General features: G+C 32.3%; 2 protein-coding genes across 2 annotated transcripts; one reads left to right on the top strand and one right to left on the bottom strand.

Annotated features, from left to right (window-relative positions):
* Positions 1-2902: 2902 nt before the first annotated feature.
* LOC145806865 (uncharacterized) lies at positions 2903-3776 on the bottom strand. Its single transcript, XM_082904698.1, has 2 exons — positions 3165-3776; positions 2903-3079 (listed from the first exon to the last, which is right to left on the bottom strand). The coding sequence occupies exons 1-2, from the start codon at positions 3774-3776 to the stop codon at positions 2903-2905; spliced, it is 789 nt and encodes a 262-aa protein (XP_082760824.1).
* Positions 3777-16409: 12633 nt separating this feature from the next.
* LOC145806864 (F-box protein At3g07870-like) lies at positions 16410-17573 on the top strand. The gene has a single exon (XM_082904697.1). The coding sequence runs from the start codon at positions 16410-16412 to the stop codon at positions 17571-17573; it is 1164 nt and encodes a 387-aa protein (XP_082760823.1).
* The last annotated feature ends 1364 nt before the right edge of the window (positions 17574-18937 follow it).

Below are 18937 nucleotides of genomic sequence, written 5' to 3'. Positions count from 1 at the left end.
ACAGGAAGGCAACTGAGCAGGTCGACTTAATCCGAATCGAAACACTTCATCATGCTGACAAGTAGGAGTGAGAATGGTCCGAATTGGACATGATTGGGGTAAAACCAAGACCAATCCGTTATCTATGGTTCTAGAAAAATTAGAACTAATCCAATCCATTTAAATCGTGGAACCAAATCCGAACCAATCCATTTAAACACAGATTTGATCAATTCAGGACCACAGATTTACATAATTAAATGACAAAAAAATATATGTAACACTTTAATTTTATAAAAATATAAATATAGCACTATATTAGTTTCACAATAACATGTATTTTCATAATAGCAACATATTGTTCTAGAATTTAAACAACCGTAAGAAAACTGGTTCTACCATAAGTATTTAGACCATTACAAATTAACATTAAAAACTAGCAAATAAAAGTAATAAAAGAAGATACCATGCGAGTTTAGGTTTGGATTTAAGTTTTATAAAAATAAGAGAAGATACTATGCATGAGGGTGTATAATAAAAATATAGACTATTTGTATACAGTCCGGATCGGTTCCAATCCGGAACCGTGGGGTTCAATCCGGAACCAATCCGTGAATTACGAATTTTTAATTTTTCAATCCAGAACCGAACCATGGATTCAAAAAACCAATCCAAACCTACTAGATTGGTCTAGACTGGATCGGATTACAGATTTCACGGATTCCTTGCTCAGCCCTACTGACAAGGAAAAAACTGAAGCTTACATTCTTGAATTAGTGGTGTGGCTTCATCATCTTGTTACCTAATCAAGGGCTGCAACAAATGGTGGAATCAGATCCCCTATTAAATCCCCAATTCGCTCGCCGAATCAGAAGATGATTCAATTATCCACACATAAATCCAGTTCTCCATCACCCACGCTAACAGTTGAAGATCAAGAGATGCTTCGAGATGTAAGCAAGAGGAAACTGACACCTGGCATAAGTAAAACTAACACAACCAAGTAAAACTACTAGCCTTCACAATATTATTTACATTTTGGCCTATATGTTCCTTTCGGGAGCTTCTATCTACACACACCAAATACCCTCTTTGCACATCCTTCTCACTACACACACCAAAAAAAATCATTCCTAATTCTTTTACTCACTGTACACACATTTGATTCCACATTTACCCTCACACACACACACACATACACACACACACACACACACACACTCACCCACCCTCAAACCCAGCTCTCCCGACGGTGCACACCCATTGAAGCTACATCTCTCACATTGCTCTCCCAACAGTGCAAATACACCCATTGAAGCTGCGCTGCATCTCTCACATTGCTCTCCCAACGGTGCAAATAGCTCCCTGCTTCACACAGTTGGGGTAACTTTTTTCACCAATCTTTAATTTTTTTCATTTGCCAAATAGCTCCCAACGGCTAGCATACCCCATGTTCATTTGTAATGTAGAGTTTTTCACTTGTAATGTAGAGTTTTTCATTTGTAACCGTCGTTCGGAACTGGTTTTCCGAAATATAACAATTTGTTTGGACGTAGAAATCCGAAAATAATCAATAATTTCATCAGTAGATTTCCGAAAATGTTTCATTGTTTCGATAGTCATCCTCCGAAAAATTTGTATTTGGACAACACTCAACTTCCGAAATTATGTTTGTGTTTCGGATTTCAACTTCCGAACAGAATATGTATTTTCGGTTGTGAACTTCCGAACAGGTTTGTTTGTTTTTTTTTTTTTTTCCTTCTGTTGTATATTGTTGTTTGAAGGGAGCTTATATTTCCACATTTCCCCTCTTTACACACACTTAATAAACACACTTATTATAATTTTGTTAAACACTTATCAGTAATTTCACTTGAATAAACACTTATTATAATTTCCCACACTCTCATTACACACACACACACTTATTATAATTTTACACACTTATTTACACACACTTATTATAATTTTACACACACTCTCATTACACACACTTGTTAGAATTTTACACACACTCTCTTTATTTACACACACTTGTTTGCATGGCCATTCTTTATTTACACACACTTATTATTTTTTGCAGATAATATGGATTCTGAATGTCAACAACGTGTCCCACTTATTATTCTGAGCAACGGAGGAGCACACCAGTTCGTCAGCCTTGGGAATGTATACCGGGTTACATGGATTGGTATAAGAATATCACGCACCTATATGTTGAGCACACTGATGAACCACGTGTCCATGACCATCAGGATTTCAGCCAACATGCCGATGTAATATATTATCCTCTCTTATGCATTTATAACTTACTTTTTATTTTTTGATATGTTCCCTAAAATGTGATATTCTTTTCAAATGCAGCGTATTGCACATGCACTGCAGATTTCACATCCGATTATTGACGCTGGTTATGAGAAGGGGATTCGACATCCGTATCGACTTTACCAGGCTAACGAGAGTATGACGCATGTCCTTCAAGGTTAACACATTGGCAAAGCTGGACCTAGTTCTGCTAGACCTAGTTATACTGGAGGTCGTTTTCCGTCTTCGACATTGACATACAGTCGTAGGCCTAGGCGTAGACATACAGCTGATTCGTGACATGTTATTTGTTAGTTGATGAATCTTTTTTGGTGTTTTTTGTAAGATGATATTATTGTAATGGTAACAGTGGTTAATATTTTCTTATTAGAATGGAATGGCAACAATGGTATTGTAATGACATTGTAATGACATTTTATTATTACAATGGAATGGTAACAATGGTCGTTGATTTTGTAAATAATATGTTCTTATTACAATGGAATGGTAACAATGGTCGATAATATTCAATCCAGATTGCAAAATAGAACACATCAACATCAAAAACACATCCATTAATTTCTTCCATAATTCTAACGTTGTCAAATGCATACATGTGTCATGCGACATCAACAACATCAAATGTCTCTCGAGTAGCTACATTATCATAAATAATGTCCTTGAAATGTTGAATGCGACACACATATGCATCATCCCAGTCAACAGCGCAAGAGTGATGGTATTTTCGCCAATTAGTGGCTATAGGAGGAACTGGATGGCCTGGCTGCAACAAAACCTGCACCAAATATCAATTGAGTTAGTGGTCATACCTTATAACTTCTTGTACATGCACAAACCCAATTGATAAGTTTCTATTTTACCTGGATGAAATGATTTCCGTTGACAAACCCAATGGCAATCTCACGTCTATCAAGTTGAGGTACTGGCAATGTTCTAAGAGGTAAAAAGGTGAGACATTGCTGTAATGACAAGTGGTATAACACAAGATTGTAGCACGATGCAACAAGATGCTCCATGTCTGGCATAGTCATCCAATGTGAGTATCCAGGACTGTCTTTAAAGTATGACAATATGCTTGTCAATTCTTCAAACCTTTCGTAGGACCCATAAAGTGTAATGTATTCCTCTTTGTGTGTGTGCTGCTCACCTAACAGATCACGCCTAACCTGAGCCCAATCATCTTCTGTATGACCAATTGAAGCAGCTATAATCCTAAAACCACAATTCCCATCTGCAGCTACATCCTTGACAAACTTAATGTATGGTTTCAACCCAGAAGGGAAAGCATCAACATATGCACCAGGTTTCACTATTCTAGTAATGTATACCTTCCCTTTCTGATTCACCTTCTCCTTTCCCTTAACAGGTCGCTTCTTCTTGGTTTGTAGAGTAGAAGCTAATGTAGTGATTTGAGTGTCCCAAGGGGAGAAAGAATGACCAAACCATTCTTCTTGATGTATTGTTGCCATCATGTTTTAACTTCTTTGTCGCTCTATATTGGTCACTCCTCTCACAAGCAAGATACATCCTGGGTCTTTTTTTCCCTCCACCATAGTCTGATGTTTTGATTACAATGACCAAACCATTTCTCTTTCCAACTTCATGCACCCAGTTGAGCAATTCATCCTTACTTTTGAATACCTACAAAGTCAAATAAATATTATCAAACATTTACATTTGGAAAGCAATTCGAAACATAATCATTATAATTTCGTAGAGTGAACCTGTTCAGTTGTTAATTGAGTAGTGTAATCCAACACAAAATCCGCGCAAACCTGACTTCCTTGAGTTGACACATATTCCTACATGTTTTGTATAACATTACAAATTTTTAATGGCATTATAAAGATTAATTTGCAATTCGAAACTGTAAATTTGGTATGCAGTTTGTAAATTTAGAATATAAAATGGGAAAAAAAAATTTTACTTCATTCGGAAGTAGTTGTCCGAATTTATTTTAAAATTTCGAAAGTTGAATGTTGTAAAAGTTAACTTTGTTCGGACAGCAACTTCTAAATTTAAATATTTTGTTCGGATAACAACTTCTGAAATTAATTACTTTGTTCGGACAACAACTTCCAAAAATAATACTTATTTCGGTAGTAGATTTCCGAACCAAATAATACAATTCGACTCTGGTTATCCGAACGACGCTGGAAAAAAGAAGAAGAGAGAAACTCACATTTCCTTCGCTATGTTTCTCATAAACACTTATTTGCTAATTTTCAAAAGGCAAATCCTCCATAACAATGATGCTTTCCCTACGAATGAAGAAGGTTGATGAATGAGTGCATTGAGAAGCTGCAGTGCATGTGCAATACGGAAATGCCAAAGCCCTTTGGTTTCACTTCTAGCTCAATGAACTTGGAAGAAGCTACGAATGAGTATGAGTGAATACTCTGCTTTCACTTCTAGCTCAATGAAGCTACAAACTTGGAGACGTTTTGAATTGGATGGATGTGTGCACAATGCAACAGATGTGAACTCTAGATGGATGTGTGCATTGAGATGTTTTGAATCAGCAATGATGTCTAAGATAGTAATTTCACTTAGGGATACAATTGTAATAAAATTAAATGTCATTAAGTGTGTGTATAGAGGGGATTTGGTGTGTGTAGATAGAAGCTCCCGTTCCTTTCTCAGCAATATTTTTTACAATTGTTATTTGTTCTCTTTTGTGTTCAATGATCACTAATCCTTGTGTTTTGTTAACCACAAATTGGGTCAAAACCAGCCCGTGAAGCCTACTCAAGTTCCACCCAATTGAACCAAGAACAGGTCAAGAAGTACGTAGATCACACTAGGGCTTCGAATCGAACCCCAAATTGCAACCTCCCAAGTCAAAAAGTTCACCAGATCTGAAATTGTAACCCTATGTACTCGACTACATTGTTCTTCTGAATTCTAATTTAAAATTGAGAACATTCTCAGTTTATAATATTATCAATTTTAATCATGAAAAAAATTGAGAAATTTCTCTAAATTGATAATTATAAATTTCTTAGTTTTGATAATATTCTTAGCTCGTACTAGAAAAAATTGAGAAATTTCTTAGTTTTGATAATTATAAATTGAGAACATTCTCAGTTTTAAAATTGAGAACATTCTCAGTTTTAGGATTAAAGGGCAAAACGTCTTTTTACCTATAAATGGGACTTAATTGTTCAAAAACTTTTTGACAGGACCTAAGCTACTACCAAATATGTAGATAGGACTTTTTGGTAATTAATCCATTTTATTAAATGTTGCATGTGAGACATTTGGTACAACATTTGGAGCCTCTAGCATTTTTCTTTTTTTTCTTTTTTTTTTTGTTTTTTAGTGGTTGGCATGTTGCACAGATGTGATTTTTAATCAGCTATTAGTATTTTAATTATAAATCTCTTAAATTGATATGTAATATATATACAAAATATAAAAATTTGTATGAATAAAATACAATTCAATAAGAAATGAATATATACTTGATTGAAGAAATTAAATGATAAATAAAAAAAATCTATAAATATAAATATTAATTTATAGTTAGATTGTTGAAATCATAATCTTATTTTACACAATAAACAATAAATAAATCCCATAAATATGTGATGTTGTGGATCTAATATATATATATATATATATATATATATATATGTAGTGTTACACAAATTTTTTTCTATCAACTTTCCATTTTAATTTTTCATAATTTGTACCTATAATACAATTGAAGGTATGAAATTAATTACACAAATACATAATTTTGTTTAATAATTTATCTCATAATACAAATTTATTAAATCCATTATTGCATATTATTTACATATTATTAGTGTAAGAATGCATTAATATCAATATGTAATATATTTTTATACATAAAGAGTTGTTGAGTCTCATTTCATGTTTCATGAATATTTTGCATGATGAAAAATATTACATTAGTCATACGTATATTTTCATTTATATAGAAAATGTGGAATAATTTTTTTAAGAAAATGGAATGATGTTGTACATTAATATTTCAATTGTTATAAGAATTTTATAATTGTTTTCACGATATTTATACATCCATACTTATAAGTGTTTGCAGGGTCGCTTTCATGAAACTATCAACTTACATATTTTATTATATCATATGTTACTAATCAGGTGTAGGTACCCCATTTTTGACTAGCTTTGAGACTTGGGCTCTCTCTTTTGAGTTCCCCGATGATGAAAGCGAGAGGTATTAATCTTTGTAAGTTTCGCGTCAAAAAGTTTAAGGATCAGGCTTTAAACCATCCAGTATCTATGTTTAGACAAAATGTTTTTCGACCAAAATGGAAACTTCTTTCAAAATGAGTTTTAGTGGTGCAACTCCAAATGTTATTGCAATATTATGAGGCTCATATTTTAAAAATCAAAATGCTGTGTTTTTTCAAACAAGCTGAGCAAAGAATATATTGGAAGTGAATTGGAGGGATGAAATCTTCTAAAATACCTGTTTCTCCTTTCAATTCAAGTTAACTTGCTCTTGTTGATCCGAAAATGTGTCCACCGGCTGGTCGAACACCATATGATGGTCAGCTACAAAAGCACTCAGCCAATCATCAAGAAGCTCAACTGATGTTCTGGGTACAGAGCATTTTTGAAAATTTTAGCTTCCTTTGCTTACCTATCACAAATATCTCAAATATTTATGACCTAAGCTCTATATATAGAGCTCTCTAGCTCATTTCAAATGGTTAAAAAACTTGCCCAAGGCATAAAAAAGCTTGAGAGTTCCCCCTCCTTCTTCTTTTACCTTCTACCTACCACCTTCATCTTTTAATAATCATCCATTAAAGCTTGATCCTAAGCTCTGGACAAAGGACTTTTAACATAAAATAACATGCCTTAAGAGTTATTGAGGGGCTTTAAGGAGAGTTTGTGAACAAAAAGAACTCATCCTCATAAAGAGGTGAATCTTTTGCTTCTTTAATTATCTTCTCCCTACTTTTCCTTTAGTTCTAACTTATTTTCAATTATGTGATTGTTGTAAGTCCTCATGAATGTTAAGAGAGTAGCCTTAGCCACCCATCCATTGAGTTGATAGTCTTTTCTTTGTTTCCGTGCTTTTCTTAGCTTTAACTATGTAGTTCATATGAATTTTGGATCTTTTTAGATGAGATTGGGAATAGTTTTAGCCATCCATTTACACGTTCAATAAGTATGGTAGTTTTTCTTATTATTACACTCTTTATCGTCACTTATCCTATCTCTCAAGTGTGTTAATCCATGTGGTTCAACTCCTTACTCCACTACCATGAATGCTAAGGGTTGTTCCATGGGATTGTTAGGGTGACCTACGGTATTTGGTGTGGATATGTGGTGTCTCCCCCTCTTCATTGAGCTTTTTTGGAAGTAAAACAAGAGATTTTGGGTCAAATGAAGTTGAAACCTCATTTCTCAATCATTTGTGAACATAGAAAAGGATGTTATCATCCTTGTTCTATGATTAGATAAAGAGTCTTTCAATGAGTTTGAGGAATCTTATTTTGACAAGCAAAGCTTCCGCCAAGAAATGATTTGCATTAATCTACACTGTCCACTTAATAGTATGAATTTGGGTATTAATTTACCCTTATTCACAAAGAGAAAATGTAGGTTTCTATTCCTTTCTTGGGCTTGAATTTGTTCTTGATTTTGATTAACTTAATTGTTGATTTATTGCAAAATATCTGTTGCATATACTTGTTTTATCCTTATAAAAGGCTTTGGCCTATTCGCCTTTTCCCCGAGTGATTCTTGTCAACAGAGAAGGCAGAGGGGTTGAGCAACCCCTAGAAGGTGCTCTTTTGGCTTCTGTCTTGGAATTCCACATTGACCTATTCCCTCGCTGGAGAATAAATTCGGCCAATCACTTCCTCGTGTGGCTGGCTCACTTTGTGTCTAGCCAGTCACTCCCTCTCAGAATAGAGCGAACAATTTTTGGGAAATGCTCCCCTAGGCAGTTCTGGAGCTCTTAGACCGTTTCCTTTCTTTATTCATTATGATTTGTTAGATTCAGCAATAGTTAGGTTGAATTGGTTTATTATTGCAATAATTTCTCTCTTGCAAAATGAATACGTACATAAATCCATTTCTATATTGCATCATGTTTTCTTTATCACGCTTGTATATTACATCCATTTTTCATGCATTCGGGTCTGGGTCATCTGCATTTGTGGGATTTGCTGTTTTAAAAAATGAATACATACATAAATCCATGTCTTGAGATGATACTCATGTTATGTTCTAGTATCTGAACTCCTAGATGCATGTTATGTATTTACTATATTAGTAATTTTGTATATAGGATCATGCATATTTGCCAATCTGTATATGTCTTGGGACCCGCCTTGGAATATTAGGTGAGTATTTTTTACCTTTATATCATATTGCATGTGTGTGTTCCTTATCATACCTATTGCCATATCATGAGAGTAACTACTTAAGTGAGATATCTGCTTCAATGCTAGTGGATAAAGGTTGCGTTATTTATTTTGGAATGCAGAAGATTCTTATACTGTGTATTTTGTTCAAGAAAACCTTCTCTCTCTTTTTTTTTTCAAAACATATGAAATTAGAGCATAACCAAAATTAATGACACAATCTATATTTTCAGGTTTCAGATAGTAATAGTAGCATTATTAATAATCAGAATATGGATATACGTTTATTATAAACCACATTATGATTTATTAAAGGTCGATCTTTGATCGAGTGAGTGATGTGTTCAATTAATGATATTCCTCTCTCATACTTAAGTTCTTAAGCCAAGTGTAAACACTCTATTTTGACCGACCCTAAAACTTGGGCGCTTTCTTTTGATTACCCGATGATAAAAACAAAAAGGTATTTTTCATAACATCCTCGGTAAGAAAGATGAAATTTTTGCTTCATTTCCAACCCTAAGCCTGTTTTAGCCAAGTGTTCAAGCCCCGTTCAAAACTCTCTTTTGAAACTTTCTTTCCGCACTTTGTTTCAAATATTTCTTTCGTGTTCCAAGGCTCACTTTTAAACTTCAAAATACGACTTTTTCTGAGAAAATTGAGCAAAGAACAGTGTGAAAATATGATGAAAAGATGATAATTCTGTCAAAAAGATCCTATTTCTATACAAAATAGTCAGCTACAACCAACTTTGTTGGCCGACCGACAATCTTTTTGGCTGGCCAGCTAATTTTCCCAGAAACATGGTAGTTTCGGCATAATTCTTGTTAGAAGTGTGTGGAACATTCAATTTCAGATATTTCTTGATATATGCATACACGAGATACACACCTCCTAACCCTCCACTACCTTCCTTTGGCCTCCATTGTCAAAAGAACATTTGTCTCCTATCCCAAAAGGAGTATCCAATGCAATCATCCTTGTCACTCTATCATCCTTACCTTCCACCTTGTCCCCTCCCACCTGCTTAATTGAGCCTTGCAGGATGTGTATCTATGCATCTCTCATTATCAAGAAAGCTGACCTCTTCAACAAAGTCCTTGGCCTTTGTCATTTTATGACCTTTGTTTTCAACCTTGTCCCCCACCACCTTTTCTACTAAGCATTCTTTTATTGCCTATGTGAAGGTGATCAGATTGTTAGGGGAAGATGATTGAAAACCAAGAGAAGAAAGTTAGAGAGAAAAGAGAGAAGTCTAAGCTTTGAACCAAAAATTCCCATTTTCAAATATACACTGCCATACACTGATATACCATTCTTGAGACACCAAAACCATCCACCATTCTTGAGACACCAAAACCATCCCAAAGACTTTGATATAGCCAAGCCTTAGTAGTCTTGATCAAAAAAGAGTAAATGTTGTTGAAAAGAGAGAAAAACAAAGAGTTGAGAAACTCCTCCACACACTCTGTTAAACACCCAAAAATACCATTAAGAATTTCAAATTTTCAAACTAAGAAATAAGAATTCACTTTCTAAACTTGAAGGTGATCAAAAGGAAGATTGGAAATCAAATCATTTCCTTAGAATGTGAATTTTGCACACTTTTTTTTTTCTTCTATTTTCTTGTATTTTCTTTCTCATTTTTCTCTTCTTGTGTTTGATTTCATATTATAAACTGTTGTATTCTAACTAGACGTGGTGAGTTAAGTCACCCACATACACCTTATTTGCTCTTTGTTTGATAATACAACAAAACAAAGTTTTGGCCTGGCTTGATTGACCATTGGCCTGCTGGCCAACTTTTTGGCCGGCTAGCTCATATTTTGGTCGGTCGTCCAACCTCTCTTGGATAGAACTCAGCAATCTCCCAGCGTTGAGCAGAACAGTCTCCGACGGTCTCCGAGGCCACACTGAAGCTTCTGTTTTTTTGTTTTTCTTTTAATTTCAGAGATATTTGTGAGGATATTTTGTTGTAATATTTTCTTTCTTTTCCCACTATTCGGATTTATAATATTTAAATGTTGTAATAATTCCCCGCCCCGCTTATTTGTACCCCACTCTTTACTTGCTTTCCATATCTATACACATGTAATATATTTTGTTTATCATCATATCCATGATTTACATCCATGTTTCATACATCGTTGTTCGGCTAAATTTGCATTTATGAGTTTGATCGATTATTACATGATTTTTACAACTTCATGTTCTTGATATGAATCACATGTTATGTTTTAGAAGCCAAATCACTAGTTACATATCCACTACAAGAAAAAACACTTTTCGTGACCAACATTTTGGTCGCGAAAAGTACCATATTTGGTCGCTAAAACCTTTTCGCGACCAAAATATGTTGGTCGCGAGTTGGTCGCTAAAGCCTCGTCACAGATAGTTTTCTGCGACCAAAGAAGCCTTTGGTCGCTAAAAGTGACCATTCGCGACCAACTTTTTTGGTCGCAGAAAGTCCAATTCATATTAGCCAAAAGTAAACTTTTAGCGACCAAAGATAAGTTCGTCGCCAAAAGTCAGCGCCTTGACCCAAAAAAAATAATTCTTTTGTGCTTACTGGGACTTGAACTCCTGACCAAGGAGTCACCATACACCCAATCCACTCTGCCAGTCTACCAATAACATACTTCTTGTTCATATTTGGCAAAAAAAATATATAACCCATAAAAATTGGGTTATATATTATTTTATAAAACTTTTAATGCCTAAATAGAAAAATAGCTTGTAATTACTTTAGTATCAATTTTTTTAAAATTTATCCCGCCATAACTTTCCGCGACCAACTTTTTTTTTTTGGTCGCCAAAGGGTAATCTTCCGCGACAAAAAAAGCCTCTGGTCGCCAATAGTATACTTTTTGCGACCAACTTTTTTTTTTGGTCGCCAAAAGGTGATCTTCCGCGGCCAAAAAAGCCTTTGGTCGCCAATAGCATACTTTCCGCGACCAACTTTTTTTGTTGGTCGCCAAAGGGTAATCTTCCGCGACCAAAAAAGCCTTTGGTCGCCAATAGTATACTTTCCGCGACCAACTTTTTTTTTTGGTCGCCAAAGGGTATACTTTTCGTGACCAATTTTTTTTTTGGTCGCCAAAAGGTGATCTTCCGCGACCAAAAAAGCCTTTGGTCGCCAATAGTATAGTTTCCGCGACCAACTTTTTTTTTTGGTCGCCAAAAGGTGATTTTCTGCGACTAAAAAATTGTGGTCGCCAAAAGTTAAATTTTAGTCGCAGAAAGTGGATTATTTGCGACCAAAAAAAATAGGTGGTCGCCAAAAGTGTTTTTTCTTGTAGTGATCGTGAATGAATTGCATTAGAATCTTGTATATAGGACTATGCATGTTTTACTAACTTTATTTTATAATTGCTTACAGGACGCTGGTAAATATGTAAGCTTTTATGCTTTAGCATCTCTGTTTGTGTGTATTTTTCTTACTATATTTAGTATTCTACCATGCGACTATGTGCTTATTTGATATATCTCTATGAATGCCTGTGGATTGAGGTTGTATTGTTCAATTTGGAACAAAATTGATTTTCATGTCACAAACTCAAGTTTTCGTCGAGTTGTTTAAAATGCTTTCAAAAATACATGAAATCGAATTGTTCCAAAATAAATGACAAAATTTATACTTGTTTGCTTCACATAATAATTTTAACATTTATTAAATAACCGGATATGAACATATAAAGCAAATAAGATCATATCATAGTGAGTAGGGGTGCTCAATTAATAACTTTCCCCTCGTATACCTAAGGTTCCGAGCTAAGCAACTTTGGTTATGACGAACAATGACCTTAACATGAGTCACGGGATTCTTAATTTTCCAAAAATATTAGGTGGCATGTAGTCCATTTCTGGCAAAATTTTTTGCAATAAAATAAATTTTCATAAAAGTTGTCAAATTTGTACTTTCATCTACGTTTCACATTGCACTCGTGAGATTAGATCGAAGATACCGAGGGTCCGAGCTGTTAGCACGCGTAGGTATCCCCAGGGCGATGTTACACTGAGACACGTTAATTATAATGGACGGTGACCTTTGACATGAGTTATGGGTTCCTTAATTTCTCCAAAAGATTAAGTAGCGACTTTGAAATCTGGTGATATAGTCCATTTCTGGCAAGTGTTTTGCAATAAAAATATATTTTCTATAAAAGTTGTCAAATTTGGATTCTCATTTTCTATTTCACATTGCACTGGTGATGTCAGATCGGAGATTGGGAGTCTGAACTATAGGGCGCACTTTATAACCCCAAAAAGGGCATCACACATCAACATATGACAAAAATTGATCAAAATTTTGTATTTGATGTACTTACTTTTTGCATCATTGAGTTGCTGCAATAATGTTTGGACATCATTTGATTTTTTCCTTACAATTTCACTAAAATGTGTGCATGAGGTACATTATTTTTCTTAAATTTCACAACAGATTGGACAATTCCTATTTTAACTTGTCTAACTCTGTTTGGAGAGCATGTTGCAATAGATCTTCTTTAGTTTTTATTTCACCATCTTCTTATTTGTTTTCTTACTCACCATTATAACTCATTATAATAAAAATATTTTGATGAGTAAGAGTTTGATGCAATATCATATTGTTATAAATTTCAAAATCCATTTTCCCTCAATAATGTGATTTTTTCTATAAAGGAAAAAAAGTACAAATTGTGATGGAAGTATTTTGCAAAGCCTTGATTTATTATTGAAAGTGTTCATTGTGAACACTTATTTGTATAACATGTATGTATATATGTATTGAACATAAGTTAATAAGAAAACAATATACAATTATGCAGTTTTTTCTTAACGAGTATAACTATATTACCAAAGTGATACATGTTAGAAAATTAAAGTATCCGGTAGTAATATAATATTACGGATTGACAATGTATGAATACAGTAACATATATAAATTTACATTTATATGTTTTTATATATATATTTATATATGTAGACACCAACATATATAAGATATTACAAAAGTAATTTGTAAAATCTTTTGCAACAATATAATATAGTTAACAATAAGAAGTTAATTAATTAAATAGTTGGTCATAATGTACATTTTTAGGGTTACATTTTTGTGTTTTTTGTGTGTATACACTATTTTTAATTAAATTATTAAATTCACATAAAATTGAAAGAAATTTGTGAATAATTTGTGTAAAATTAGAGATTAGTGAAGAAAGATTTAACAAAAGAGAATTTTATAGTGTTTGATTTGGTTTGTTTTTCAAACTTTTGTTTTAAATTTTTTGATTTTCATAGTCTTTTTGTCTTTGACACTGCTTTAATATCCCTTTTATTTCCCGTATATGTTCGAATTTATAAATTTTTTACCATTAATATTTTACTTTTTAATTCTATTTAGATTATTAGATATTAAATATTCATGTAAAAGTATAATTTAAATATAAAATATGAAAAAAAAAATGTAATATCTTTAGTCACTAAAACTGAGAAAATATAAAAAATGAACAACAAAAATATAAAAAACTAAAAACTAGAAAACAAATTTAAAAAATAAAACCAATGAAAGTGATTCTTGTTTGGAATTTTGATATCATGTATTGGTTATTAAAGTACCATGTAAAATATTACAGTTAAGAAAATCTAATCTAAATATAAAAAAAAAAAAAGTGTATGAAGATAACCTGCGAATTTTTGAGATGCAGTACAAATAACGTATGCGTTTTCCTCTGCCTAGATTTGAATGGATGCATACAATTTTAATATTCAACTAAAATTTTTCACGACAATTTGATTCATGATGGACAATTGTAAATATTATATATATCAGTATAGAAGCAAACACAGAAAATTAGAAATAGTAATTATTTTTTGTTTTTCAATCATTATCAATGTGAAAAAATAAAGAGATTTTTTTTTTTGGGGGATAAGAAGGGAGACGGTTTGCTTATATTTATAAGTGTTCAACTCCAAAAATAAAAAGATAGTTGGTTTATATATGACTCTTCATGACTTTTAGAAAACATAGTAGATTTGAGAGGATAAAATTAGAATTTAAGTGTTCAACTCAAAAAATAAAAATATAATTAGTTTATATTTGACTCTTAATGACTTTTAAAAAACATAGTGGAATTGATAGTGTAAAATTGAGATTTAAAAAAAAGTGAAAAAACGTAACAAGTTCTCCACACTTCTAAAATTGTAATAGTTTTTGTACTTTTTAGATGTAGATAATCAACATACGTTTAAAAAGTAAAATAAATTTCTTAAAATATTAAAAATAAACTAAAAATAAACAACAACAAAAAAAAATTGAATAAAAATCTTAGTGTATTTTTGTTAAGATTTTCTTTTATTTTTAGTAATTTTTTTTATATTTGTGGGAATTTTTTTTAAAATCAATTAACAAAAAATACAAAAAAAAAATTTATTTTTCCGTACTTTGTTGTATTTAATGAATTTTTAAATATTTTTATATAAATTTTATACTTTTTAAGTATACTAATATTAAGTGGATCTAGAAAGTCAAAAAATTATTGATTAAAATATTTTAAAAAATTAATAAAATACAAATTTAAAACTCAAAAACTTTTTTTTTTTAACACTCCAAACCAAACAAAATTTTATCTTACAAAAAAGTCAAAAGGTGATAAAAAAAAGCTCAGTTGTAAAACGGGCACTGTGTAGCAAAATAATCAATTTACTCTATTCAAAGTGATTAAAAGGTTAACAATCAGTGTAAAATGATCCATCCCCTCTTGAATGGGAGCAAGGATCCTCTAGAGTGATTTTTTCCTAAAGTTTTCTAGAGTGTTACATTGTGTGGTTGAGATTTACTGGCAAGTCACATCAATTTTTCTGATGTGACTTGCCAGTAAATCTCAACCACACAATGTAGTACTTTAGGAAACTTTAGGAAAATTTCACTCTAGAGAATCCTTGGTGCTTGAATGGACCAAATGAACACAAAAAAAAATAAAATATATTGTGTACAACTTATCCCCCAAAAAATATACAAGGGAATTTCCATTAGTTTACTTGCATTGTTTTTAAATCATAAACTTAGATAGAGTTTTAGAGAAAAAATAATTAATTTATATTTTATTCACATTGTTCTTATCGTATCGTTTGAAATTTTTATTCAAATCAATTCAAATACAATTTTTACACGGTTTGATAGATGTTGTAAGGAACTTCCATTAGTTTACTTACATTGTTTAATTAAATCATAAACTTGGATAGAGTTTTATAGAAAGAAAAAAAAAATTCCGAAAAAAATTAATTTATATTGTCCTTATTATTTCTCTTTTGAGATTTTTTATTCAAATCCATAATTCAAATACAATTTTAAAATTTTTAATTTCTGTTTATTAAAGAAACAAAGAATAAGGAGAAGAAGCCAACCAAACAAACTTCTTGGATTGTTCACAAGAAAATAAAGACAAAATAATAATAATAATAATAATAATAATACCTTAGCGTGGAAGGAGTTTGGGTTCCAAATCTGTAGGTACCGATCTTGTGTTTTCCAAAACAAGGTAGGTATGATTCTACGGTCAAACCGAAGAAACAAAATAATTCCTATGGAAACAATGATTAACTCTGGCAGCTTAGTATTAATCATTGGCTTAGTATATTTAGGGTTCAAGTCCTATATAAAATTAAACTAGAATATGCAGAGAGACAAAAAACAGCGTAGCGAAAATTTCCTAGTTGAATAAGATTGTGAATATCGTCAACTAGGGTTCATTCATGGAAGAAACAAACAACATCATCAACAACATCCTATATAAACCTAGCAACATTAATTCTCAATGCTCTGAACAACAGCAAGCCATGGATGAACTACCACTCGACATCGTCTTCGACATCTTTTCAAGAATACCCATAAAGTCCCTTCTCCAATCAAGATCTGTCTCCAAGCTCTGGTGCCACATCATCGACGATCCGTTCCTTGCTAACATGCACTTAACAAAAACCATTGAAGAACCAATTATGTTACTTCTTTCTTACCCTACCCTTAAGCGAAAAAACATGAGCTTTCATTTAGTTCAAGAAAGTAATAGAACTTTGAAGGCAATTGAAAACCCTATAGCCAAGTTGGATTTCAATGAGTGCAGTCTAGAGGGTTCGTGCCAAGGATTACTTTCCTTTTCATATAATAAGAAACAATGCTTCGTTCTCTTCAATCCTCTTCGAAACAAATTTCTTGAGTTGCCGTTGCCAACAACACTCCAGGCTGTCCCAGGCGTGGTGAGTTGTGGGTTAGGGTTTGATAGTTCAACTAGAGCCTATAAACTTGTTCGCGTCGTGTACCAAGAATTGGATTTGAAAGTTTTGTCAAGAGTTGAATTATATAGTTTGGGTATGAGCGAATGGAAAGAGATTGTGGAAGTTCCCCCTTATCCGATGCAAGGAAAGGCGGTGTTTGCTCATGGATTTTTGCATTGGCTTGTTAGCCCTTTTTTCACACATGAAAATTCAGAGAGCATGATAGTTTCTTTTAATATTGAGAATGAGAAATTTCACATGACTCCCCATCCTAATTTTCATTCAAAAGACCTTGACTTGTTTCAGTTGCTTGATCTGAATGGTAATCTTGGCATGGTTGATCGTTCGTGTCACACAAAGATCGACATATGGGTACTAAAAGGGTGGGAGAAGAAAGAGTGGGTGAAAGAGTATAGAATTGATATTCATGCACCAGGTGGGAGATCTGATAATGGACATTTTGAAGTCAAAGGTATGTGGGAGCATGGTGAAATATTGCTGCAATGTGAAGAAGGGTTCTTTATTTACAATCCTAAAACTGGCTTGAGGTACAGCCAGAGTTTGGGCCTCGAATCTAATTCAACTGTACTTTACAGTCACCGGAGGAGTTTGATTTCAATCCCTAAGGTTATGACAGTTTGTTAGGATTTTTGTTTTCTTGTCTTTTTTTTTTTTTTTTGGGTCATATTGATTACTTTTACGATTGAAAATTTTGCTTTTTTATAGCGTGGAATAACCTTCTTCTTTTGCAATTTTATAATTTTTGTCCTTGTTAAAGTATCCATTTTTAATCTTTTCAAATTTCATTTATTTATCTATATGGTACTAATTTCTTATATGCAGCTCTATATAAAAGGATGAATCTTCAAACAAAACTGTTATGATCACTGAAAAACATGGTTACTGACAAATAAATATAAAAGATTAGTGATTTTGATTTACTTTTTGATGTATTTTTTTCCATCCTTAAAAGCGAAATATATCATGAAATTTGGCTGTCAAAATCATGAAATCACAAAACCGGTTTCTCTACAAAGATGGGGGAAAAACTATTCCTTTTACTAATATGCCTAAAGCGGGTTTGGCATTGACAATTTTTTAGTAGTTTTTGTTTTTGTTTTTGTTTTTGTTTTTGTTTTTTTTGTTTTTTTTTTCAAATCTAACAAAGTTGAAGACTTGTTTGGTTGGTTTTTTAGAAACAAATTTTGGAGAAAATTTTCTAAAATTTTGTTTGGTTAGTGATTCTGGAATTTTTTTTTTCAAAATCACTTTTTCTCTCCTACATATCAATTAATCACTTTTTTTCTATCATCTCTCATTCTCAATCACTTTTTTTCTCACGCACATCTACTCAACTATAACAAAATATCATATCATCCCAAACTCCCATACGTCAAAACTATTTCTAAAATATACAACCAAACAAACTAAAAAAAAATTTAAACTCTTTCCTCAAATTTTTTTTTGAAAATTTATCTCCCAAAACCAAACCAAACACACCGAAGTGTTTGGAAATTACGAAATACTTTTTTTTTTTTTTGGTAAAAAATTTGACTATATTTTAGTTTTTTTAGTTGCTTGTTTGGTTCTTGACAAACAATTTTTTACTTTTTGACTTATTTAATTAAAAAATAATTTTTTTTAAAAAAATAATAATAAAAGAAAATAAAATAATTTTTTTAACTAATGCCAAACACGACCAAGTATAAAGAAGAGCCTTACATAATTGGCACAAGAAAAAAATAAAAAATAAAAAAAGCAAAGGGAAGTTAAATTGAATCGCATCGGATCTCACTAAAGCATTGAACCTTTAGGCACAGCAGGTTGCTTTGCGGCCTAGTGCAGATTTGTTCCAAGCCTATTTCAATAATCTAAATTGTTTATATTGTAAGATTCGTTAAATAAATTATTCATAAAAAAATTAAATTAATTAAACATCTCTAGCCCAATAACAAGACTATATTTGTTTTCAAAAAATTAATAGTTAGTATGATTTTGATAATTATTTA

This window comes from Camellia sinensis, chromosome 14 (genome assembly GCF_055761805.1).
Source record: "Camellia sinensis isolate YWXY chromosome 14, ASM5576180v1, whole genome shotgun sequence".
NCBI lineage: Eukaryota > Viridiplantae > Streptophyta > Magnoliopsida > Ericales > Theaceae > Camellia > Camellia sinensis.
The sequence above is the reverse complement of the archived record's forward strand: the minus strand, read 5'-3'. Positions and strand labels throughout refer to the sequence as shown.

Bases quoted from the DNA above. Each gene is read 5' to 3' on its own strand.
- LOC145806864 (XM_082904697.1), top strand. From the start codon at position 16,410: ATGGAAGAAACAAACAACATCATCAACAACATCCTATATAAACCTAGC.
- LOC145806865 (XM_082904698.1), bottom strand. From the start codon at position 3,776: ATGATGGCAACAATACATCAAGAAGAATGGTTTGGTCATTCTTTCTCC. The intron at 3,080-3,164 runs GTAAAATAGAAA...TATTTGGTGCAG, and splicing joins ACGGAAATCATTTCATCCAG to GTTTTGTTGCAGCCAGGCCA.